At 46.2% G+C, this 24468-nt stretch overlaps 1 protein-coding gene across 1 annotated transcript in view; it reads right to left on the minus strand.

Annotated features, from left to right (window-relative positions):
* The window catches only part of RNF43 (ring finger protein 43), a 58990-nt gene that overhangs the window by 13041 nt on the left and 21481 nt on the right, over window positions 1–24468 (minus strand). Inside the window, exon 2 of the mRNA XM_010990402.3 lies at window positions 1863–1985. Within this exon, the coding sequence (XP_010988704.2) occupies window positions 1863–1985 (123 nt within the window). The remainder of the gene's footprint in view (window positions 1–1862; window positions 1986–24468) is intronic.

The following is a 24468-nucleotide window of genomic DNA, read 5'->3' on the forward strand; positions in this document are numbered from 1 at the left end:
TAGAAGGATGAGAGACCTAAGGGAAGCTTGTGGTGGGAGCCACACCCCCAGAGAGATGGGGGCAAAGGCTGTGGCCGGGGAGGAGCCCGGGCGGCGACTGCAGGAAGAAGAGAGGTCATGGGCAGCAGCCAGGGTGCATCTTCGGCCCCATTGCCGGTTCCCGTTTCTGTTTGAGTTAGCCCAGGCACTATATGGACCTGACATACATTATTTCCATCCTCACGAGGATCACTGGGGTAGGAAATAAAAGTCCCCTTTTACAGTGTTGGAAACAAAGCCCCCAAAGATGAATTCAGTACTTGAAAGAGCACTGACCACGTGTTCCCTGTTGCCCAGTGTCTGGGCAAGTGGCTCATTTCTCCCACGGGAGCGTGGTCCTCTAGCGACAGGAAGGAAACCTTCTATGCAGACCCTTCCTTACTGGCTGCCGAGTGTTCCCACACACGTGCTTCAGAAGAACAGCAGGGCTCCCCTGAACTCTTCTTCCCCCATCCATCTCATCTCCCTCCCCTGCCTCCTCTCACCCACATTGCCTCACACCTAGCGCTCATGAATAAATGAATGACATTTGCCCCTATTCTGTAAAGCAAGGGAAATGAACTAGCCAGAAGCAGGGTAGCTTCCGCCTCACGAAATTCTGCCACTGTTAAGGACCTCACACTCTGGCAGAGACACCACATTCTCTGTTCCTCAGATGTGTCCTGGCCCCTGTTTCCCACCTCCCCTGCAGCCCCCTTCTGCATCAGCATGGCCAGGCTGGCAGAATATCTTCACCTACCTGTGGGCACCACATTTCAGAGTCCTGTCCACATCCCTGCCCACTGTGGGATCAGGGAAGAATCCAGGCTGCTTCCTTGAGACTCGCGGCTCAGGAAACAGCCCTTGAGAAGATCAGGAAGTCCCTGGTGGGGTCTGGGCACAGGTAGGGACAGTCACCCTCCTCTTTCACCACCCCTGGGGCAGGACCCCTCTCCCAAGTCTGTCTGACGGTGCCAGCCACCATCTAGCTACACTCTGGCTTAGGTCACCATGAGCACCTTTTCAGCTATGTTCAGTTTTCCCAGCCAGAATGGGAGGCAACAGAGCAGAGACCAACAGCCCAGGTTTGAGAACTGGACAAGGCGCGGTTCAGATCTCAGCTCCGCCCCTTCCTAGCTTCCAGCCCCTTCACCCTGGCAAGTTCCTTAAATTTTCTGATCTTCACTTGTCTTATATGTCAAATAGAGAATAATAATGTCTAGTTTTCCCGATTGTTGTGAAAAGTAAATGAGAACTACTATGTCAAAAGTATCTATCCCATGTCCCACCTGGCAGGTTATAAACACAGAAAACAGTAATGTTGAAGCAGGGATTCCAGCATCTATGAGGTAGCAGGCCAGTGGGGAGCCCACGGCTGCGGAAAGGTGGCAGCTGCTGTCAGCTCCGGCTAATGGTGTCCTATAGAAATGTGGGGCCAGCAGTTTGCAATCTCGGAGGAAGAGTGTAAACTTTTTAGGGGCAAGGGCTTCTGTTTCTGCTATTCTTGTGTGGCTCGATAAATATTTCTGAAAGATGGAAAAGTTCTCTAACCAATCCCCTCTTTGCTCTGATGCTGGGCAGGGGAAGGGGTGTAGGAAATGCCAGGTGATGGGAGGGGTTGGGGGGGTGCATATGCTAGATGACAGCCAGAATGTTCTGCAGGCAGGTGGTTGGCGGGAAAAGGACAGAGGCCTGAACTGCCACGCCTCTCAGCCCAGGCACAGGTTAGGAAAACCTGAATTGGGCACATCACTCTCAGGAAACAAGCAGACAAAGAGCACAGGGGCCTCACAGCCCAGAGCTGGGTGAAGTTCAGAGTGTGTAGGGATCAAGTGTGAATCTACCTTGCTGGCCAGTGACAGGCAGGGGCGGGGGGCCCGCTGGGGACTCTCCAGCTTGACGATGCTGATGAATCCAGGCTCCAGGTTGTCGTCATCGCTGGCGTTGCACAGGTACAGGGGGTGGGACTGCAGAGAGAAGGGGAGAGACTGGTGAGGGAGGCGCTAGGGAGCAGAAGGCGTGAGCTGTGAGAGCCGAGCACTTCCCCACCGCTGCAGGCAGGTACCTGGCAGGTCTCCTGGTGCTATGACATTGCAGGCCCCCTTATTAGGTGGCCTCCCAGCAAGCTAATGGTCATCGCTGTCATTTTGGTGGGTAAGAGCTAAGGATACACGGGGTGGGGGGAAGACAGCAGTGAGGGGGGGTCCAAAACTGGGACCTAAATGAAGAGCCTGCAGCAAAGCAACTCCAACAGCCCTCAAGCCTTGCTTTTCCAAACCGGCCAGCTGCAAAGGGCTCTTCTCCTGGCCCCAGCCTCCCTAGCCTCCTAATTCTGCTCCCCAAACCCCAGGCTGAGAGCCTGTATCAGTCCCTTCAGAATCTTCCCTTCCCTCCTTGCTCTCCCAGGGGCTACTGGTGCCTGGTGCCTGGTGCCTCCTGCCTCCTCGGATGCCCCCAGGCAGCTGTTGCCATGGAGATTCCCACTGGGTCTTCTCACTTGGTGCCATCTTGCTCCTCTCAACATCCCCCGTTACCCTTCCTGGGATTCAGCAGGATGCTGATTGGGAGAACAGACTACTTTGGGATGAGGCTGAGCTAAGAGTTAAGCCTTGAACAGCAGTTCCTAGGAGTTCGTCCTGTCCGCAGGGATGATGTGGTGGAGATGCAGCTAGCTCAGACCACCTGCTCTGGGGTTATGGCAGGTCCAGTCCAAGACCTTGAGTCTCTAGGCTGACTGGTGCTGAGCAATGACAAGGGAGAAGTGGGTCCAATACACAGGACAGAGGACTCCCACATTAAAGGGCTGAGACTGCCCTCCTATACACTCTCCTCTCATTAAGGTGGTTCTAACACTCACTTGAATCTAATTCTCAGAGTACTGTGAGAACAAGGTAAGATTTATTTGGCTGTGGATAATCCTATGAGCCAGGGCTTCCCACGTGGTGGAAACCCCATGTGTCCTGGCAAGAAAGGAGATTTCTTACTAGGGAGCTGCCCACAGTTCCCCCTCTACTGCTGCTGAAGTCTAAAAAACTTCCAGAAAGAACCATCAGAGGAACCAGAGAGAACTTTGCATTTATGAAGACGGTTATGAACATAATCACGTCAATGATGGGTTAAAAGTACAGTCACTTTTTGAAAACACTTTCAGGCTCTTTCCTCTCACTGTATCACTAAGTCCCGTGAACACAGTAGGTTCTCAGTAAATATGCACTATGTCACTTTGAATTGTATTCTTGTGAATAAAAGCCTCTGGGCAGGGGGTGTTGAGATGGAGGGAGTTCCGTTCTTGCTCCAGAATTTAAGGACTGTGAGTCTGGTGGTGATTGAGGTTTGGTGTGGGAGAAAGGTTATTTATACCCCCCCCAATCCCCTGGAAAAAAGTTGGGGCGTAAGGTTGGAGGCTGTTCTCACTTCAGCAAAGCTGCAGCTCCCATCTCAACAAGCTCCATTAGTCTGTCCATCTGCCAGTTCATTTCGTCTTTCTACCAACACCGAAGGCACTCTTGGTGCCAGGCCCTGGATGACGCATTCAGGAGTTGACTATGAGTAAGATCGGCGCCTTGCCTTAAAGAAGCTCAGGAGACAAGCGTGCAAACACACCGTATCGTGATGTTATGATGCCAGTTTATCCAAGGGCCTGTGGGAGGACAGGAGGAGAGGGACCAACAATCCCGTGTGGGAGTGCAGAGTGACTTCAGTGCCTCCTTGGGGACTGAAGGGGTATGTGTTCACCCGGTGGGCCCACAACAAGGAGGGCACATTGCCCCCAGCAGAACGAAAGATGTGACACCTTCCTTCAGGCCACAGAAGTCTCCAGTTTGCTTGCTCCCCTACCCCTACCCATGGTCCAGCTTTCTCAAGATAACTCCAAGATGCCTCTTGCTGACCAGAGGGTCAATTGGGAGAAGGGGGAAGTCACTCTGGAGAAGGGTAGTCTTTAGAGAAGGGTTTGCAAATATTCAACCACCACTCTGCCCCCCAGGCCTTTGCAGGAGGAACCAGCGTGCACTATATTGTAGTGCTATTTGGTAGGATGCGGAGAAGGAGGGAAAAAATTTGGTGTCAGAGTCACCAGACTTCCCTGATCCTGAACAGACAACTGGAAGAAGGAAAGGGAGGAAATGAACCATTAGTAAATGCCTTTGGCATGCCAGAGCATGTAGATGCTATCTCACTGCGAGGTAGGTGTGATCATTCCCATTTAAAGAAGAGAACGAAGCTTGAGGCTCAGAGAAATTAAGGTCACACAAGATTAGGACCCAGTTCTGTCTGACTCCACCCTCTGGAGTCAGGTAACTCCAAAGGAACTGTAGTCAATCCTCCATTGTCCATGCTAATGATGATGATGGTGATAATTTACATTTGTTGAGTAAATACAGTGGGCCAGTGATTGTTTCACGTGCTTTTGTGTATTAACTCTTTTTATCCTAATAACAACTCTATATAACTGTCTCTATTTTAAAGATGGGGAAACTGAGGCACTGAACACTTAAGCAACATTGTGTCCAGGATGACACAGCTGAGATCAGAGGGTCAGCAGAAATGGAAAGAAGTAAGATAAGGTAAAAACCAAAGCAAAACAAAAGAAACAAACAACAAAACAAACACAACACCAACAAAAAACAATCTCCATTTGACTTTGAAAACACGATACCTTCCCCTAATCCACGACCAAGAAAATCTGCCTTCCTAATTATAGATTCCTAAAGCATGCGGGCCCAAGCACAAGGCCCTGAAATGGTGGTGACTTCCAGGAATGACCTAGGCCCTCTTCTCTTTTCACTCTCCACGGTCCCCCTGGGTGACCTCAGCCAATCCCAAGGCTGGGGTTTCCACACAGAGGTGGTAATTACAGATGTCCAGTCCAGACCGCTCTTGAGCTCCAGACCCCACATGGGGGCTGGTCATTTCTGCCTGAAGATCCTTAAATGAAACACTTCAAACTCGGGATGTTCAAAATTGAAGTGATCATTTTATCCCTCCAGTGTTCTCTGTTTTAGAGACTGGAGCCACTCTCCTTAATCCTTGGGAACATGTCACTCAAGTCAGATGTTGTCTTCCTCGTCCCCGCTAATCTCCTTCATCCACCACCCGCCCCCCCATCACCAAACTCTTAACAATTCTATCTCCTCAACGTTTCTCTTACTTGTCCTCTTTCCACCATCCCCGTGACAGCTACTCCCACACAGGCCACCATCACTGTGATGCTAATTTACTGAAACCACCACTTAGCTGGGGACACCTCACCCCACCCGTTGTCTATACTGAAGCCAAGGTGGTCTGAACTGCTAATGTGGGCGCGTCACTCTTCCTCCTGAGGCTCTGAAAAGGCTCCTCATAGCTCTGAGAATAGAGCCTGTGCTTTTAAACACAGCTTAAAAGGCTCTGCCTGCTCCAGCTCTGGCCTTCACACCTCACCTCACCGCTTACCATCCCTTCTGATGCTCCTTCTCCCACCTCCCCCCGCCAACACGCCAACGCCCCTGCCGCCAACGCGCCAACGCCCCTGCCACCCATGCTCCAGAAATTACTCATTTCCAGTCCCCAAGCACTTCTGGTGCTTGCTGCTCTGTCAGGATGGGTTAGAGGCCTCCCCTCTGGGCCCTCTTAGCACCCTGTATTTCCGCATGGTACTTTCCTTGTCTGCAGACCTCCCTCTCCCTGGGGCTGTGACCCACCTCCACCGCCTGCTACATAGGTTTTTTTTAATTAAATATTGAATGTCTACAACCAGATAACCAATAGTTACCCATAAAGACAACACAAGGCACATCAAAATCCTGATAATGGTGGCTTTGGGAGAGGAATTAGAGAGGAGAGGGGAGAGAGAGAATTTGGTGTGCTGCTTTGATTGCTTCCATCATAGGATAATCTGTTGAAGTATTAATTTGAGTTTTATTTTGTGCTGTTGTGGAAGAATAAAAAAGAATGAGAGCTATTTGCAGTTTGTTCCTGTCTTTCCCCTCCTCCCATCCCAAGAAGAGAGCCTTGCCTTCTATTTCCTTGCCTCGGGGGCATTTACCAAAGGTGTTACTGAAGACCTATCTTCCTGACTTTTGTGAAGAAGACTGAACTGCACTGAGGAAATGTGAGTGTGAGACTGGAGGTGGAGGGGGCAGGTAGTCAGAGTGCCTGGAATCCTGAGGGTGGGAGGAGGAGCCTGGAGATGTGCCAAGTTGTGGGACTCTGCAGCCCATGACCTGGAAGGGGGGGACCCCAGGAGGCTGGGCCCTGGCAGAGATGCTGCAGCTACATGGATTTCAAGGAAACACTTGAGCTTGGACAAAGGGCGTGTTGGTGGTGACCAGTGTGGACAAGTACCAGAGGGGTCCCTTAGATATTTCAGTTTGGGCTGGTGTGTGAGAGGGAAGTTTCCACGAAAACAAATTCCATCTACCTAGTGGGACAGACTTTGAAGTCAGATCTAATTTGATCATAAGAAAATAAAGTATCGTGGGTATTTCTCGTATAGTCCTATTTGTGGCGTGAAAACCACGCTCACGACACTTTTGCGTCGTTTGACTCTTTCACAGTGCGAGTTTCTCAGAAACCAAGAAAAGGCCATGTGACCAGGATGCTGTTCACTACCTCCGGGGAATGTCAGCTGGGGAAGAGGGCTCCTAAGAAGAAAACAGATCTAAATGCATCTGCCTCCTTGGGGTGCAAGATCTGCTAATAACACAGATGCAAACATGATTTCGGCATCAGGCCACCTGTCCCCTCAGTGATGCCAGGAGAGGGCCAGGAGACATGCGCTTGCACGATTCGGGGAGGGTGTGGTTGGGGAGGGCTCCTGGAAACTTGGCGGCCTTGAGGATTGGTTAATTGCATCTTCCTGAAAGGCCAGGAGATGCGACCCCCTGTCCCTGCCATGAGAGGCAAACTAAGAGGACTTGCTCTTAGGGTCCAGGCTGCTCTGGCTGAGAACTCGGCTTTGCACAAGCATTTTAAACACCTCCATAAAGACACAGGTCTTCAGTGGTGTGTGTTGTATTTCGTATTCTTGAGTTTGTAGTCTGCGTCTCTGTCCTTCTCCTTAAATTTATTTGTTCTGATTTTTGCCTTCCCTCCCCAAACAGACCTAAGGTTCAGATTCAGACTCCATCATTTACCTGTGTGACCGTGGGCAGGTTATTACTTAGCTTGTCTGAGACTTAAATTCCTCATCTTCAGAATGGAATCAAAAATGCCTCCTGATGATCATGAAGACAGCAGACAGTGGACATACGCCAGCACACAGCCTGACACTCAGTAAGTGCTCATTAAATGGTGGTTGCTTTTATGATTGCATCCGCAAGAATAAAATCCCTCCTCATTCCTGGAAGGGACAAAGCCCTTTCTGACTAATTCTCCCTTGGTGATGGTCACAGCGCCTCTGAAGGCCAGCCTTCCACCAGGCGCAGTCTGGGACAGCTCATTATCCACGGTCACTTCCCTCCTGTGCTCAGCCCTCCAAACCCCACTGAACAAGCTCTTCCAGTTCTCAGCCCGCCTCCTTCCCATGAAGGAGGCCATGTGATCTCATTACCTCCTCACAAAGGGCATTCCAGGGCTCAACTGAGCCCCGAACTTAATGCTGATCTTACTTTATCCGTGGCATCTCCTCCTCTTGGGGTGTGTGCTTTTGCAAGCAATTCTTTACTGTCTCCTGTTTCCCAGCCTCCCTCCTCCCCGCCCGGCTCTGCCGCAATAATCTCTTCCTTCTCTGATTCCACTTACAGACCTTCACCCAGGCCTTGGACAGGTAACTTTACTGCCTGCTACAAATTTTGCCTTTGTAATCAGGAACGTTGGCCAGGCATCAAAGGCGCCTTCTCCCCATTTCCTCTTTTCAGATTTTATAATCATTCTCTCCTATGCAACCCCCCATTACCTGAACTTAGAACTCCCTGACTTTTATCTCAGGTGGCAGGACACACCAGCATCATAAAGTCAAGCTCCTGTAGCGAGGGGGTTGGGAAAAGGCAGACCAGCCTGGAGTTGCTGCTTCTGGCTCCCAGCACCAGAACGGTCTCCGAGGCCCAGCTGGGTCGTCTGGCTCTTTATTTAAAGAGGTCAGGGCCCACGTCTACAGGCGAGATCTTAACAGTAATTGTTTGGGCTTGGATTTGGAAACTTCTAGACCTCATTCGCGTCTACACCTTTACCCGTGTCACTCCCTCTTCCAGAGGGCTGCGTTTCCTAGTAAATTCAGGTGGGAGGCTGGGAAATGTCAAGAGGAGTTTCCCTTTCTGTTTTGTTAAATTTTTTTTTTAACAAGGAAAACGTATGCCTGCTCAATTTAATTTTCTTTTTTAAGGTACAAAAGAAACTAATGTTGGTGGGATGAGAGAAGCATAGCCTTGGGCCACCTGATGGGAAGGGACTAGCAGGGAGAGGATGGATGACAGGTCTCTGGGATTTCTAACTGGGTTCAGAAAACCTCCTTGGGGGGCGGGGGTGCTGGTGAGCAAGAGGGTCGACAAGAGAAGGGGTGAAGGCCTGTGCCAAGTTCCCACACATAGCAGGGTGACTATGTCTGAGAGGGGGGCGCCGAGCCCACCAAAGGCCAGTCTGGGGCTTTGCATGATGTCGGCCCCCAGAATCTGGTGGAAGAATGAATACAACTTAATTTGAATCCAGTTGCCGTACAGTTTATAAGAAAGACGTGAATTGCTAACAGCCGAGCCTGGTCCAGACCTTTGACGGAACTTCAAAACTTGCTTTGTGGGGGAGGGTATAGCTCAGTGGTAGAGCACATGCTTAGCATGCAAAAGGTCCTGGGTTCGATCCCCAGTACCTCCATTTAAAAAATAATAATACAAAGAAAAATAAATAAATAAATAAACCGAACTAATGACCTCATCCCCGAAAAATAAAATTAAAGTTAAAAAAAAAACACCAAAAAACTTGCTTTGTACAGATGAGGCACGTGAGCCTCCGTTACAGACTGCCCTCCGTTTCATAACTCGTAGAAGGAGGTTGAAGTCTCCTAAATTCAACCTCAGTTCTGAACACTCCCCCATGCCACCTCCAGGTCCACACGTTGGGCAGTGTTCCGTGCGCTACAACGATCATCACCGAGTGAGGACCACGCGCCCGGACGGAAGTCTTCAGGACCTGCATTTTTAGAATTTTCAAACTTGAATCATTCTTAGCAACAAGACAGGAGCCAGGTCTGTCTGCTTCTTTTCCCTCTGGGCCGAAGCTTTTTCTGCCCAGCAGCCTCAGCTTCCTTTCTCTCCCCTCAGGCTTATCTCATCTCTTCCAGCCACAACAAGGCAGCCAGACCCAGACGCTGCTCAGAGATGCTTTCCCAGTGAATAATCCATGTTTGTTTAGGATGAGAAAGGTGTGTCCTGAAATTAGAGGTCACAGAAACTCAGGCCCAAATAATAGACATTCAGCCAGACTGCCATCTGCCCTACCGTCTCACCCCACATTAAAGACTTCATTCTTCAGTTTACAAATTCACCTGTCCCTGTCTCGGCTCGTGTCCAAGCTCCAGGATGTAACTGGATCTCTTTGCCCTACGATGGTCCCATGGTATGGTTTTCCTGACCCCACACTCTGCTTGGCATCTTGGTATGGATGGTTCACAGGGTCATAAGCAGGAAGAAGAAAGGGTGAAGAAAGAAAAAAGAGCTAACTGAGTTGCTTTTGAAAGAAACTGGTATCAGAAAACCTCCTTGGGGGGCGGGGGTGCTGGTGAGCAAGAGGGCCGACAAGAGAAGGGGTGAAGGCCTGTGCCAAGTTCCCACACAAAGCAGGGTGACTATGTCTGAGAGGGGGGCGCCGAGCCCACCAAAGGCCAGTCTGGGGCTTTGCATGATGTTACGGCCTTATTTGGCAGTAACCAGGGAGAGAGACGGAGAAAAGCCTCAACCACCCAAGAGGTAGAGTTTCTGTCTACTATATTCCCATGTAGAAACAAGTTTTGTCCTGACTCAGCCCAGAATGACCTCTAGTTACAGGGGCACCCAGAAGCTACTCATGAAGTTAAGAGCAAAGGAGAGGGAGCCCATTGAACATCATTTGAGTTACATCATCACGCTTTGGAAGGAAGACTATGAAATACAATACCAAGGTTCTGAGGCCCACAAAGCTCAGGACCTTAGAAGACACCCCAGGCACGTGGTTTGGACACTCTCCTTCCACCAGGTGAGGGACTCAGGGCTCAAACTGCCAAGAACCCGACCAAAAGGTCCTGAAATGTCATCTGAGTTCTGCCACTTGGTCAGTGAGCACTGTCCTAGGGAGATTCTGCCACCACCTCTGACCTCCATCCTGTAGGAGGCACCATTGAGGTTCCGCATACAGCCAGCCAGGTCTTGTTCAAAGAGAAAGAAAAGCTGAGGTCTTGACGCAGGTGGCAGTATCGCCAGGGGTAACACCCACTCCTCACGTTTCCAGGATAAGGGTCTAAGGAGGCTTCGGACAGGGCCCTTCCTAGGCATGGCCTTAACTCTTACCACAGTGAGGCAGTTAACTCTCACACGTAACCCAGCGTGCTGACTGCAAACAGCCTTGACACAGTCTGCTTTCTTACTCTGCTGTTCTTGTTCTAGCCAAACTCATGCCAGCGATGGTAGGAACTTAGGAAACCTGCTGGAAGCGGGTAGTGTCACACCCGCAGTCCACATCTTGAAAGAAGCCTAGTCTCCTGCTCAGAGGTTGTAGGGATTTCAAATTGCCCTGCAGACTCTGCTCCACACTGCTGTCTTCCTGGACTGCTTTATAAGCCCTTTGAGGGCAGATACTGTATCCAAGTGGGCCGGCTTAACTAAATCTATGCTCAGGCTTTAATTGTCACATTGCGAGTGGGGATGGGGTAAAGCTATGGAGCTTGGCTGATTCCCACCCCCCAGCTCCTGAGCAGTAACATACACTGCTCCACTCATACTGCAAAGTGGAAAAAATATGGAGCATGGGCCTGTGCTTCAGTCAAGAAACAATAGAGGAAATACAGGGGTAGCTGCAGTTAGAAATTGCATCAGGAGGAGGAGGACAAAACGGTTCAAGCCACAGCCAACACGGATGCCCAGAGTCTCGCCTCAGAAGCCACTAGGGGTTGAGATCAGGCCAAGGAGGCTTCTGTTCAGAAGAAGCAACCGTCAGGGGAGGCTTGTGTAGGAGACAGCCCAAGGGCTCCAGCCCAGCTGCTGACAGCCCTTTGACCACAGCTCTGAACCCCCGTCCATGCGGCGGCCCTGGGGAAGAGGCCTCTTTGGGGGGACTGTTTAATGATTTGCCAGCAAAGAGCAAGGCAAACAGACCGCTGGCAGCCGCCTGGATGCGAAAGGAGAGTCGATTTTTATTCCCACCCACAGTGCAGCCTGCTAGGCAGGGGATAAAAGGAAAAGGGAGAGGTGGTGCCGTGGGAGCTGAGGAGGGACTACCATTTCGGGCTCAGCGCTTCACTGGGTCTCTATGGATGGTGCCTGGATATCTTGGCATTGGTGCCAGCTGGTATTTCCATCCCCTGAATATTTTAGGAATTCCTAAAAGCAGCATCTCTTGAGCTCCTAGGAACTAAAAAGTAAGATATCTAAGTGGCCTCTTATGGCAGAGTTCTAGGTATTAAAGAGAATAAACCCAGAAAAACATCGTCTTTGCTCCTCAAAACCTTTTACCGAAAATGTGTATGATGGGAAAGCAGTTTGGTTCCCTGCTCCTTTCCTTTTACTTTCTCTTCCTGTGGACCTTTCCCCCATCTCCTCGGCTCTGCAGAGAAAACCAGGGGCACCTCCCATTCCCCTGTGAGCCAGAGCCTGCAAGATCTAAGTCCTACAGCTCCCTACGTCTTTTTGCCCTCGCCCTCCCAGCCCAGCCCAGACTGGGTCCTTCTCTAATCCTCTGACCAGCCTTCAGCCTCCAGAATTAAATACTTCCCCCAGCTAGTCTCCTGAAGTGCTGTCTTCAAAATTCTTAAAGGACACTTACCTCTTACAGTTAGTTGTATCGGTCAGTGTTCCACTGCGACCCACCCTCTTACCCAGTTCCTCCAGCAGAACGCCTGGTTCTTAAGAGGTGTTCAGCAGAACACTAGTCCTGTCCTCCCTCCTGTAAAGTACATGCTGAGCTCCTCCAAGTCAGGGACTAGGTCTTACTCACCCTCTAGCATGATGCCAGGTCCACAATAGAAGTTATGGGGGAAAAAAATGCATGTTGAATGATCTATTTTAATAAATAGGTTTGAGGTCAAATATGTTTGGTAGCTGCCTTGTCATCTGATCAGAATATGATTATCTTCAGACTTCTGCTTTCTCTTCAGCTCCTTCTGTCTATTTCGTATAAGTTTAAAAGTCAGCTTTATAGTATTTTGACCTCTTCGCAAGGGAGAGTTCTCTTCCTTCCCTTTTATATCATGCCTAAATTCTCCTCCATAACCCTGAACAACTCAGTTCTTTTAGGATAAACTTCCTGCTTAATAACCCATCCCCAGAAACATTTTTATTGTCTTTCCTCAGTATCATTGTGCGAGTCAAGCATAATCTTTAATGCATCTCCCTGCCAAAAAAAAAAAAAAAGGGAATAACTTCTGCTCTCAAGAGACTAAAATCTGGCAGTAGATCCACAGCCATGCATACACACGCTCATGCACAAAAGTCTTAAGGCAATTTGTGAAACAACACACAGAGGATGCAAATGCACATCGGGAGAAGGTGGAATGAATGGGAGACTAACCTGCTCTTGCTTCACTGTTTTGGAAGGGCTCCCTTGCCACTTTGGACCCTTTAACCTGCCTCCTAGATCTGATGGGAAGCTCCTTCAGGGCAGGAGTCATTTGGAGACTATTAAAAACTATTTTATTTATTTATCATCCCCACAGAATTGACTCAAAGAGACTCTTGCCCTCCACTGGCTTTAGGCCACAGTGGTGGCTGAGTGTCTCAGGTGAACTTCAGTCCCTACTAACATTTTATGAGGACTTGGACCAGTGATCTGCACGGAAAGGGATGGAAAAACTCATAGGTGATTTACTCCCAACAGTATCCCATCTTTTTTCAGAGTGGGTCTTTTTTTCACCTTTAGATTCTTTATACCCTAAAAAGTTGATGTGCCTGAAGCCCAGAATTTCAAGACTTCAGTGAAGAGCCATGTGATAGCATCACCTTTCCTTTGTTTCAGGCTCCCAGCAGCTGGATCCGCTCTCCAGCCTCCTCTGACCCTGAGGATGCAGGTCAGCTGCCTCACGCCAAATGGGCTCGTATGTTCAAATATTCCGAACATCCCTTGACTTGCTCTCTGTGAACTGTGAGTTCTTTGTTACTTCCTACTTGCTCAAACCTCTTTATTTTTCTTGCTAAGCACAGATGGTAAGAGATACCAAAAGATAATCAAAGTGCTGGTAAATGGAAGAGGAATCTTCTCAGTTATCAAGTGAGCCCTGCTGAATGGAAGTTCCTGTTTGCGTTTGTCAGGAGATTCGGGGAGGTGCCATCATCAAACTTTGTGAGTAAGGGAAGTACTTAGAGAGTTAGGGAGGGGAGCCAAATTCCTGGGTTGAGAGTTCACAGGGCAACGGGGATCGATAGCAACAGTTTTGATTTGCACACAGTTATCAAGGTACAAAGCAACACTACCCTTTGTCCTTTTTATTTTTATTCTGCTAATGGAACCCTTCACCCTAAATTAAGACTGTTACTCAGCTTTGATGTTACATTTTATATTAGCAAAGTGCTTTACAATCCTTCATTAGCTATTTTATTCTCCTTTAATTAGTACCACCCATTTCACAAATTAGGTTGACGAGGCAACGCAATGCATATTGGACTTGCAACCCGGAATCCTGAATCCTGGGCATGGATTTCATGTACTAAACATAATGAAAGGAGACTTGATGGACCACAGGGAGAATCACAGAGGAAGAGAACAGAAGCCCCCAAATTATAAAAGCCTTCGTGGGAACTAAACCTCCAATGCTTTAGGGCAAGACTTGAGATTTTTTATTTTGCTAGCAGTAAAACTGAGAGCTTTCACTAGCTTAAATTTAAAATGTGACCGCCAAACACATCTTTAATAGCCAGTTCTCTTATTGCCTGATTTCCTCCATAACAGAGTTGAAAGCAGAAAAAAAAAGGGGGAGAGGGGGGACATATTTGAACTTAATGGTGCCAGTTGTTTGCTAAGAAAGGGGGTTGATGCTAAAGCAAGACAAACATCCCTAAATTCCTTCTGATCTCTAGAGTCATCTCCTTCTTGACCCTCTCCTCACTTGCTGTTCATGACATAATACTGTTCCATTTGCTCCATTCCTCTAACTGCCCCTCATTTGTTGCCTCTTCCTTTTCTTCTCTTCTTCTCATTTAGATACAAGGTTCTGTCCTCCGATTTCCATTATCCCTCTCTGGCATTTCTTATTCACTCCCATATCGTCAATGATAATTCCAAAATTTGTCTCCAAAGTCAAATTCTACTGCACTTCAAAAGGCCTACTGGACATTCTTTCTTTGTAGTCTTATGGGTACCTCAAACTCAAATATGCCAAACCTACATCGCACCTTCTCCCTGTCCTCCACCCTAAACCAGTAACCGCTCTTAACTCACCTATTTTTGTTAATGGCACCATCATTTTCCTAGAGATCCAGGCTGAGCACCTTGGAGTCATTATGATTCCTCCTCCCTGTATCCAATCAGTTAAACTCATCTTTGGAAACCTAACCTTCTTTGTGTCTCTGGAGTCTGAACAGTTATAACAGACCACTAACTAGTCTCTAATCTCTCACCATTCTAAATCTCTCTGTCTCTGCAAGAACAATCTCCTGAAGATGGCTCTGATCATATCAGTGTCCTGTTTCAAATACCATCAGTGACTCTTCCCCTGAATTAAACTCAAACTCCTTAGCCTATCAAATCGGGGCTCTGCACTGACTTTGGAATCAGACAACCTGGTTTCACATTTCAACTCTGTCACAGATTAGATGTGTGTGACTTTGAGGGGTGGCCTAACCTCTTGAGTTTCCTTGTGGGTAAAAAAAACACGGCTTACCACCACCCACCCAAGAAGATCATTATTGTAGAGATTAAATGAAATCATGTATTTAAAGTCCTGGCCGTTCCTGCACACAGTAGGCACTCAAAAAAAAATAGTGATTCCTTCCTCTTTCCCTCTCCCCTTTCAGCTTTACCTCTGCTTCTTTCCTAAGTGCACCACACTACTTGTCCAAACCAAATTGCATTACTCACTCTTCTATTACATTCGCTTGGAATGCCTATTACTCCTATCCAGCACTTTTAAAACTCACACTTGTGCTTCAAGGGCAAGTTTATATGCTACGTCTTTCCTGAAGAACCTCTTCGTCATCTGAGCTGTCCCAGTCCCCTTGTTTGTATTTACTGCATGGCACTTTTCAAATCTTCTGCTTTATGTTCTTATCCACTAAATGGAGGGGAGGGGGTTTCTTTATAGCCCACATAACACGAGGCCCTCACATCACAGGCAATCGAGCAATGTGTGCTGAAATCATACTGAAAGCTTGCGCTTTTGATCTCCCAAGAGTCCATTCATTTGTGATTCATACTTCACACTGAGAACTCTTTAGAAACAATCTCTGGCGGGATATCAGAATTTCAAACAACTTTAACAGAGAGGCTGAGTCAGTCTAGGATTAAGTTCAGTCCTGGTTCAGCCAACAGGAATTGTCTGGACCCTGTTCCTGCTTGAGATATCATAACTGGGCAACTTGTGTGCGGCTCATTTGAATACATTTAGATGAAAACATATTTGTCTCGAGGACAGGCAAGCAAAAACAGCGTGATACCTATAAAGCCAACCACTATCCGGCTGACAATGACAATAGCTTCACTCGTACAGAAAGGAGTCCCCAGAAGCCATTTGGCTTCATAGGTGCTGAATGTGGCTCGGCTAAGAGGTAACTACACCTTACTCTGGCTTCCATCCAGTCCATTTCCTCTTGGCCCAGTTAGCACATGGGTAATTATATGACATCAGCCACCATGGGGTGGCTGGAACATAAGGTGGCTTCATGGTGCCATATAATGTGGCACCAAGTTTCTGAATCACCAACCTCAGGTGCATCGACTCTTCCCCCTACCACACCCCCCTGCCATAAAAACACTTTATCTGATATTGCTGTTGACACAGTGACTACACTAAGGTCCTGGGCACTTTCCTTTGCTTCTTCTTAGTGTTTGTTCGGGTGGGTGCCTCTGTGCAGATGCCTATAAATGAGTACTTAACGGCGCGGGAGTCACCACCCGGTCACCAGGCCATGCGCCTGCCTTTCGGCAGGCTGACCTCAGAAAGTAGCAGCAGATCAGATTGCTAAGCCCACACCTACCTGAAATGCTTCAGAGGCTGAACTCCCTTCCTAGCCAAATATCTAAGTCGTGGAGCTGCTGTCTGTCACCAAGTTTATTCTTAGCCTGGTCATTATCGGGCCTGTTTCTGGAGCCATCTTTCTCCCTAAAATAGCAGTGGCTACAATTTCCCCCAGTGCCTTTATAACAGGGAAGATCAGTAGCTCCCCAGTGTTCCTTGTCAAGAGCCAGAGAGTCACTTGATGTCACCGCTGAGTAGGATGCTAGAAGGGTTCGCACAGAGATTTTCCCCGGGGGCACTTCAGAAAGGGCCCGAAATATGGCCTCTTAGCTGGCAGGCATTTCATAAACATCTGTCCTCCCAAACCGTGCTGGGTCCTTCCCAGGAGTTACAGTTTTACTGGGGAGATAACACATGCAGGTATACACACACGAAAACGGTGGTACGTTATCACGTGTCACACTGTGTGGTACAGCCAGTAGGTCCTGTGGGCTTTGTGGAGGAGAGGGATCTGAAGCTATCCCTTAAGGGAATCAGGATTTGAATAGGATAAAAATAGTCACACAAGTCAAATAAGCAGGATCTGGTCCATAGGCAACTGTCAAATAGCTGTGGGGAACTTCCCAGCCACAGCCTTGAGAAAAAAACAAGGCGCCAAGTGAGAGGAAAAGTCGGGTTCTTGACCACGTCTTCTCAAGTTTTCGAGGTACAAGAAGACTTATATGACTGAAAAATAGATCTGCTGAGACAGTTTGGATAGTTGAGGTAGGGTCACATTGTGAAGGCCAGTGAATGACAAGAACTAGACCCTGCTGGCCGTCTGTGAAAAAGGAGTCATCCTCAATTCTGAAACAAGGGGAGCTCATGATCAAAACAGTATTTTAAGCAGAACAATTTAGTATCAAAGAAAAAATATGGTGGAATGAAAAAGAAAATCTGCAGCAGGAAGAACTTCGAGAGCTGCAGTAGTAATCCGGCATGACAAGCGAGCTTGAACTCTGGTGGTAACAGTTAAAAGACAAAGGGGTGAATCACAGAAATTATGAAGGAAGTGTTGAAAGTACTTGCCAACAGATTGAACTACAGGGTTGAAGGAGTTAAAAATTTCTACATCTGAAGAATTAGGGGGGAAATGTTGCATCAACCAAAAGAAGAATATTGGAAAAAGAAGTTAATTTTGAGCAGGGGAAATTTAATTCAGTCTTGGGAATGCTGAATTAGAGATGAATATTTCAGTCCTCTAGGGAATTTGCAATAAGAACTGAAGTTTGTGTGAAAAGACAGGATGGAGAGACAAATTCACCAAACACTATTCATATCTTCAGATTGAGTACTATTGAGGTAACATATTAAATGTTAAGTTTAATGCATGAAAATGCTTGAAGTTAAAATGGCTGCACAAATTAATCCTATTAAAAGTAGAGTTTGTGGTTGTTGGTTCACTTGAGCAGGTCTCATTACAATAAATCCAGAAGGGAAGACGCAGTGCGGGCCACCACGCTACAATGTAACTCAAATCACTCATCTTCTAAAATGATCTACTGTACAACCTCTAAGAGGTTCTGTCGTTCAGGGAAGTGGAAAGAAGAAAAATGAGAATTCCTAAAGTCAAGGCAACCTTGGAATCCTCTCTTTGAGGATGACATAGAAACTAATCGAAAGCACTGGCTTTATTCTCTTAGTGTCGTATTATTAGTTCTGTAGCTCAGCTAATAGGTTTTCTAAAAGCAAGCTCCCACCTGCTACGTGTTGCTTAAAAGAGATGGTAAGCCATTTGCCAGGTACCTGTAAGTAAAGGACTAAGCTTCAGGTCACTTAATCTCTGCAGGGAGGACAAAATCCCTCTTAACTAAGTGTCCACTTTCAGACAGTAAAGCCACAGTCACTTCAAGACAAGTTGGATGCTCCGGCCATGTGAAGACAGCCCATGTCTGTTAAAGTCATCATGGCTATAAAGTAGGCAGGAACTGAGAGCGCTGGATCTCAAAGTGTGGTCCCCAAGACCCAGCAATATCAACATCACCTGGGAATTTGTTAAAAATGCAAAATTTCAGGGCTCACCTCAGATATACTGTATCAGAAACTCTGGAGATAGGGCCCAGGAATCTGTGTTTTAACAAGCTTTCCAAAACGGATTCCGATATGCATTAAAATCTGTGAACCACTGATCTAGAGGGACCAAAATAATTGTAGGCAGTTTCCTTATTAACAGGTATAAGGAAAGCAATGAGGGTGGGGAGCCAAAATTTAAGACGGATCATTTCTCCATCATGTTAAACCTGTAAATGACCTCAAGATTAACCAAGGCATTGATTTGAGTGGATCAAATAGCATGCCTCAAAGCTTCCTTGTATAAGCACCTTATGAAGTCTGTATTTCTACAATTCTACTGCATAAATGTGATTGAACACATCCTTTCAAATAACCACTCTGTTTACCTTGAACAAATAACAATGCTGAGCAAGTGGTAAAGAAACTCGATTTTGTTTGCTCTAGTGCCTGTTTTCTTCCAAAGGATTTAATTTCTCTTTTTAAGATGGAGCTGCCTTTTTCTATGAAGTAGAGGAAAGTTCCATCATCCGGAGGTAAAAGAAAGGATATACTGAAGTGCTCATCCTCAGCAGGTGGTAAACCAGAAGCAGAGTACATGACGGAGGGCAAGGCTGCACACCCTCAAGCCACGCTTTCTTCTCTTTTAGTTTGTCAATGCTCTTCCAAAGCTACATTCCGAATCAGCGAAGAAAACTTGGATGGTAGGACAGAGGCAAACCCCAAATCCAAAAGACGAAAAGGCGATGACAAGGTGACCCAGAAAGCTGAGCAAAATGGAAAATGAAACAAAGAAGAGGCATGAGCTCAGAGCTTTCTAACTGATAAGTCATGAGGCCCCCAGGAGAATCAATTATCTAAGGCAGCCCCTTTTAACTCCCCAACACCTATTCTTCTGGAAGAATATCTTATGGCTCTATTGTCTTCCTTTAGTTGAAATAAGTAGGGCACATGTTAAGATTTGTTTTGTAGAGGGAAAGAATCTAGCTGCTTTACGCTTGGGTGTAAGGGACAGAATCTGGGGCTTTCAGGCTCCCTTTGAATACAGTGAGTATAGGATTTTATTTCACTGGTTTATTTAAAATCTGTGGCCTAAATTTTGCTCCTGTGCTATGTGGAACAAACTGCTTCAGCGACAGCTGCCCTGAAACTAATCTAAACAACTTAAAAAATCATCAGTAAAGGGTCTTCAGCAATTAAGATACTTAGAATAAGTTGTGCTTGGTTTTCCTGCACCATCTTTTGGTACCAGAATGTTCAATGGGAAGGCAGGTCTCATGACTCCATCTCTGCAAAATTCAGTTTATCAGAACAATTCTAAAAAAGGCTTAATGATTTCATTTACTAAGCACCTATAACACTCAATGTGTGCCTAGCAAAATTAGCAATTTAATGAAAAAGGCAGAAGAAAATAAATGAGAAACATGAAGGAAAATAAGTCAATTTCTTCTGAAGTACTGAAAAAAGTTTTCTCACAGAGTTGGCAAGGAGCTTCCCGGATCGCCCTTGACCACACAGCTGTTCTTGCCTCTCACTGTGAACTCCAGTAGAAACTCGCCGTGTTTAGCACTTATAAATGCTTATGGTGGTACTTATCTCTAGTACCTACCTAGTATTTCCTTTAAGTCTCAATTCATAAGCACCCTGAAGGCGGGAATGTTTGTAATCTTTAGGCTCCTTTGGGCCCAGAATTGTGCCTTGCACTTACAGTCTAATAATATTGAATAACTTTAAAGCTAACTGGAGGCATGAGATACACTGAGGGCCAAACTTAAAATCACTTTGGAGCAAAGGGACAAAATAAAAAGGTGAATGGTTAGGTTGTAAAGCTTTCAGAACATGAGTGTTGGTAGGAAAGTTCAGCTGAAAAATGAAACTTCCAATCCCAGATGATAATTGCTTCCCTACTATTTATTTCTGTTCAAGATTTTTTGGGGGTTTTCTGTTTTGTTTTGTTTGTTTTGTTTTCCCCTCGCTTTTTCCTTTTTTTCCCCGTTCCAGCATCAGCCAGGTGCAGAACAAAAGAAAATTAATGATTTAGTTATTGCTCCAATGCTGAAAGTTTGAACGGCAGTCATTTGGAGCAGGGTCCATTGTACATCCCTGCATCTTAGGCCTTGGCGGCTGCGCGCAGAGCACACGGCTCCAGTTGCCACAGTGGGGGCCGATGCTGGACGCCTGGCTTCTAAGCGAGAGAGATGAAAGGCTTCTTCTAATAGAATAACTGACGGCCTCTCAGTGCCGTTTGAACTGTTTACAGACTGAGTTAACGATTACAGGCAATGTGTATCTTGGCCAGGTGCCCGAATTTGTTACCCACCCATCAGATATTATCAAAGAGCCCTTCCATGCCTGGCTGGAGTCCTTCCAAATCACCTCACAGAGATGCCGACACAAAAGGAGGAGTGTTCAGAATGTGCTCGCTCTCTCTCCTGAGGCCAGAGCAAGAAAAGTCAGAGGATCAGGCATGAATTAGGTGCTGAGGGGGCTGAGTTTCCGGGAGTGCTCAGGACTGGGGAAAGGGTCAAGGTCAGCGCCTCGGCGGTAGAACCAGCCTCTCTTCTAAGCAGTTTAGGAGGTGCAGGTTAAGAGTCTTCACAGCTGACAGCTAGAGGATGACGGGGATAGGGGAACGAGACCTTGAGATGAAGCAGGAATCGGCCCTACCACGTGATACAGAAGCCTCCAAGACAGTAGGTCTGTGAGGCTGGATTTATTATTACGGGGTAGCTGACAGAGGAGGGAGGAAAGTATGTTGGTTTTCTGAGAGCAATGTACAAGGTGAAAAAGAACATCCCCTCAAGACTAGGAGAGAATGAGAGGCTTCAAAAATGCCAGTAAGAAAAGTTAGGGGGAACTAAGGGTGACCCTCTTCATTAAGGTGACTCCCAGGAGACGGAATGCATCTGTCTGAGCTTTATCAAAACGTTTTTCACACAAACACACGTGAGTATTAATCATGAGCTATAATGGGAAACCAGCGAGCTTATGACAGAAAAATAGACTTACCACCAATAATGGCAGAAAAGCTTTGGGTGGGGGGCAGCAAATATTAAAGAGGACTCAAGCCAGGGAGTACAGAGTCTAATTATTATTTAATTATATGCCAGTGGATGGACTCCAAAGGAAGATAGTAGAAGTTTTCACTGTTTCTTTATTAAGTACCTATTGGCCTCTGAATACATTTGAAAGCAGAATAAACAGGAGCCCCTACAACGAAGACCTATGAATCTCAAGTCAATACGTAAGTTAGTGGCACATTCACTCCAACACAACTGTCATCATTATGACTCTCTCACAGGGCAACACCTGTCTTCGAAATCCAAGGAGGGGTTATGTGGCTTTATTTTCACTCATGGTCTGATACTGAGGGAAATAGACATCACATAACTTATCACAAAATGCTCTCACAAGAAAATTTGGGGGCAGTGGATGCAATTCATACTCTTCTATCCATGTATAATATTGTAACAATGCATTATACATATTATGTATATGTGAAATCGTTATTCCTTGTGTTTTCTTGACTCTCCTTTGCAGCTTCCGTTGGATACGGCTGGTTCATTCTCCTGTCCTAACTTGCTAGGTAATGTTGCTATTGCGGAGCAGAGAGTGACCCGCCCTGTGTAGTAGGGGACAGAACTTCATGTCAGAAGACTACCCTTGGGGGGAGGGTATAGCTCAAGTGGTAGAGCACATGCTTAGCATACAAAAGGTCCTGGGTTCAATCCCCAGTATCTCCTTTAAAAGTAAATAAGTAAACCTAACTACCTGCCCCCACCAATATAAATAAATAAATAAGACATTTTAAAAAGTAATCAAATGATGCTTTAAAAAAAAAAAAAAAGACTACTCTTCAGACTATCTACCCTGAGGTAGAGATGAACTTGACATTACTGTTTTGATTACAGTGTAGGTCAGGAAACTGACTGATTTGATTTCTGAGATTCACTGTACCGTTTTACATTTCCTGCGACAGACCACAACCCATATGCTCGCACTGTGCCTTGAGTAGAAACACAACTGGATATTGTTGGGTTACTTCCAACATTCTCTAGACTCCTATCTACTGGGGATACCCTTCTCTCCTAGGGAGACATTAGAGTTCAGTTTGACTTTTAAAATACAAATCTAAATCTTTTTTTTTTTCAGTAGAGATACTGGAGATTGAACCTAGTACCTCGTGCATGCTAAGCACACACTCTACCACTGAGCTATTTCTCCCCACCCCAAAATTGAAATCTTGGTTTTAATGAAACTGCAGAAAGAATATGAATCAGTAGTAAGCTTGAGTGTAAAACTACAGAAGTAAATCCTACCAATTGATGGTGAATTTTATAAAGAAATTCCAGAGAATCCCTTAGAATTTGGCTCCAAACTCTTCCAGAAAATAGTTTTTAAGGGGGAAGAGAACATGTCTCTAGCCTTTCTATATTGGTGGTTATCAATGACCTGATATTAGCTTGAATGAAGAAAAGTAATGCATTGGATATTAAACAAATGGAGAGATCATTTAGAAGGTTATTAGGGAAATAGAAGAAACCAAGTGAGCAAGAACTTAGAGTTCTTTTGCAGTTTCGAAATATGCAGAAACAAGAGAGTTCAACCATCCTCCTCACATAGCATGGCTGAGAGCGTACCTGGAGGGTTTACTATCCCCTGCTTAGAACCTGTACTTCGTAAAAGAGATTAATACACAAGAAGTTCAAAGCAGGCCCACAAAAGGATAGAAGACCTGAGGAGATGATTCAGAGGGAAGGCAGAGGCCCCCTTAGAGGATAACAGGAGGGCTACAGGGCAGCAGTTACCTCTCCGGTACCTGGACCGCACCAGATGCATCGCCTCCATGGAACACCAGCTGCATCTTTGAACTTTAGGATTTTTGAGGGTGGGGAGAAATGGCCCCCTTTTATCCTCCCAACTCCTCTCACCTTCAGAGTTTGGAAAATCTATGAAGGCTCAATGGTCAGCTGTTTTCTAGATATTCCGCCTTAGCGAGAGAGCTGAAACTCTATCACAGGGTTCTCCAAAGGGGGGCATGGTGCTGCGCTGGCAAGTGTATCAAGAGGAAAACAACATTCCTCATCAGTGTTCCATATAGTGGGCTTGTCTGGACAGATTGACAGTCCATGAAAAATAGGTAAGAAACACCGATTTCCTTCTTTACAAGAATACTACTACAACCTCTCTGCCTTCAGTACCTAGCAAAACCAGCAAATATTAAACAGGATCTGAAATTTCTTTTTGGGGAAAAATATAAGGTAATGGCTCCGAGGAAGCCAAATGTTCTGTCACAGCATGACCTACCTATCCGAAGATTTTGGAAAAGGTATTGTCAATATGAGGCAATATAACGTGATGGTAAGTTTTCTAGCTTTGCACATACACATGACTCAATTATTTCAGAGGTCTGCATCCATGTGAGGCACATCCAAACCTACTACCATAGCAACAGCTATGAAATTATCCCTTCTTTTGAGGGATAGTTTATTGCAGTGTACACTTGAACTCCTACAGGTAGTCACAGTTCCCTGATAAGTAAATCTATCATGGCAATGAAATCAGAAAGCTATAAAACACAAAAATCTGAGGGACATTCTTTTGGAAGGAAGATCATGTAACTTAGTCTCTCACCATAAAGATTGAGTGTTAAACAAACTTTAAAAAAAAAAAAGATTAGACTGGTTTTGCAGCTTGGAAAGAAAAGAAATGTGGTTGCTCTAGCTAACAGTTTTCTAGATGATGCAGGAACTGCTGCTTAGAAACTACTTTCTAAACAAACTGCAAAGGGATGACTATAAACATTTCATCGACATATTACAATAAAATCCTCTAGGAAGCTGCCTTACTATTAAGGATAGAGAAAACCACAGATGCCGTGATTTTAGTTCTTCTCTTTCATTTTCTGTATTTTGTAATTTTCTCTAAAATCTAGGCTTTCATTTGATAGGGAGGGAAAAAGGATCCTTTTCTGATGGGAAGACACAGCTGTCAGCATGTAATCTGGCATGCAGTTGCCTGTTAATGCAGTCTGCACAAAACTGTCTCCGGATGAACAATAGCAACATCACACCAGCTTAGTCGACAAAAAGATGGCTATTTTATAACATTTACTGAACACATACAGTGAACCT

This window comes from Camelus dromedarius, chromosome 16 (genome assembly GCF_036321535.1).
Source record: "Camelus dromedarius isolate mCamDro1 chromosome 16, mCamDro1.pat, whole genome shotgun sequence".
Classification (NCBI taxonomy): Eukaryota; Metazoa; Chordata; class Mammalia; order Artiodactyla; family Camelidae; genus Camelus; species Camelus dromedarius.